This window comes from Sapajus apella, unplaced genomic scaffold, assembly GCF_009761245.1.
Source record: "Sapajus apella isolate SASKATOON/1434 unplaced genomic scaffold, GSC_monkey_1.0 scaffold68, whole genome shotgun sequence".
Taxonomy (NCBI): domain Eukaryota; kingdom Metazoa; phylum Chordata; class Mammalia; order Primates; family Cebidae; genus Sapajus; species Sapajus apella.
The window spans coordinates 5,700,550-5,701,426 of NW_022437008.1; the positions used below are offsets into that span (position 1 = coordinate 5,700,550).

General features: G+C 49.6%; 1 protein-coding gene across 6 annotated transcripts in view; it reads left to right on the forward strand.

Moving 5' to 3' along the window:
• The window catches only part of DMKN (dermokine), a 19,103-nt gene extending 18,226 nt beyond the window's left edge, over nt 1–877 (forward strand). For 3 of the 6 annotated variants that reach the window (XM_032249011.1, XM_032249013.1, XM_032249012.1), the window contains one exon: nt 558–877. In XM_032249011.1, the coding sequence (XP_032104902.1) occupies nt 558–803 (246 nt within the window). In that variant the 3' untranslated portion in view covers nt 804–877. The remainder of the gene's footprint in view (nt 1–557) is intronic. The other 3 variants (XM_032249014.1, XM_032249015.1, XM_032249017.1) reach the window with 1 other exon arrangement.

Below are 877 nucleotides of genomic sequence, written 5' to 3' on the forward strand. Positions count from 1 at the left end.
CCTGTCAAGAAAGAAAGAAAGGAAAGAAAGGACAGAAGAAAAGAGAGAAAGAAAGAAAAAGGAAGGAAGGAAGGAAAAGAAAGAAAAGAAAGGAAGGAAAGAAAGAAAAGAGAGAAAGAAACAAAGGAAGAAAGAAAGAAAAGAAGGGAAAAAAGAAGGAAAGAAAGTGACAAAGGAAGGAAGGAAAGGAAGGAAGAAAGAAAGGACATGACCCTCAGATATCACCCTAAGCTGGGGTCACATAGGCACAGCTCTGAGTGGGAGAAGCTGGTGTTCTAGACCGGGATAGAGGTGTTACGGGGGAATCTTAGAGAGAGGCGCCTCCTGGTGGAAAGGTTCAGAGCCCAGATGCAGTGAGGCTGCCTGGGCGAGAGGTGACAGCTTAGCTCGGCAGAACCACAAGCTTTGTTTTAGGTGGAGCAAAAGTGAGGGGCACCACAGGTGAACAGGTAAGACAGCAAAAGAATGGTGGGCGCCCAGATGCTGGGTGAAAAGATGCCCCATTTCCGCAGCCTTAGGAGTGGCCACTTGCTACCATCTGATTTTCTTTCTTCTAGACAATTTCTTCCAACCACTACCAAGGCCCTGAAAAGCACTGGTCATCAGGGAACTCCTCCCCTTGGCCCCCAGCCTGTGCCAGCCCTGGCTCGGCTGCTGCACACCCCCCTTTCCCAGGCTGGGGACCCGGCTTGTCTCTCCTGTTTCCTACCATTGCACGGTGGTGCTTCAGTGACTGCCAGCCTCGTCAGCTACACCAGCCGCTTTCTCTACTTGCTCCATTTTGTGACCTGAAGGCACTGTGACAGGTTTCCAGGAAGGAGGAGCTTCCGACTTTTGAGTTTCTCTGTGGAAATAAAACATGAATCTTGTTTCCTTA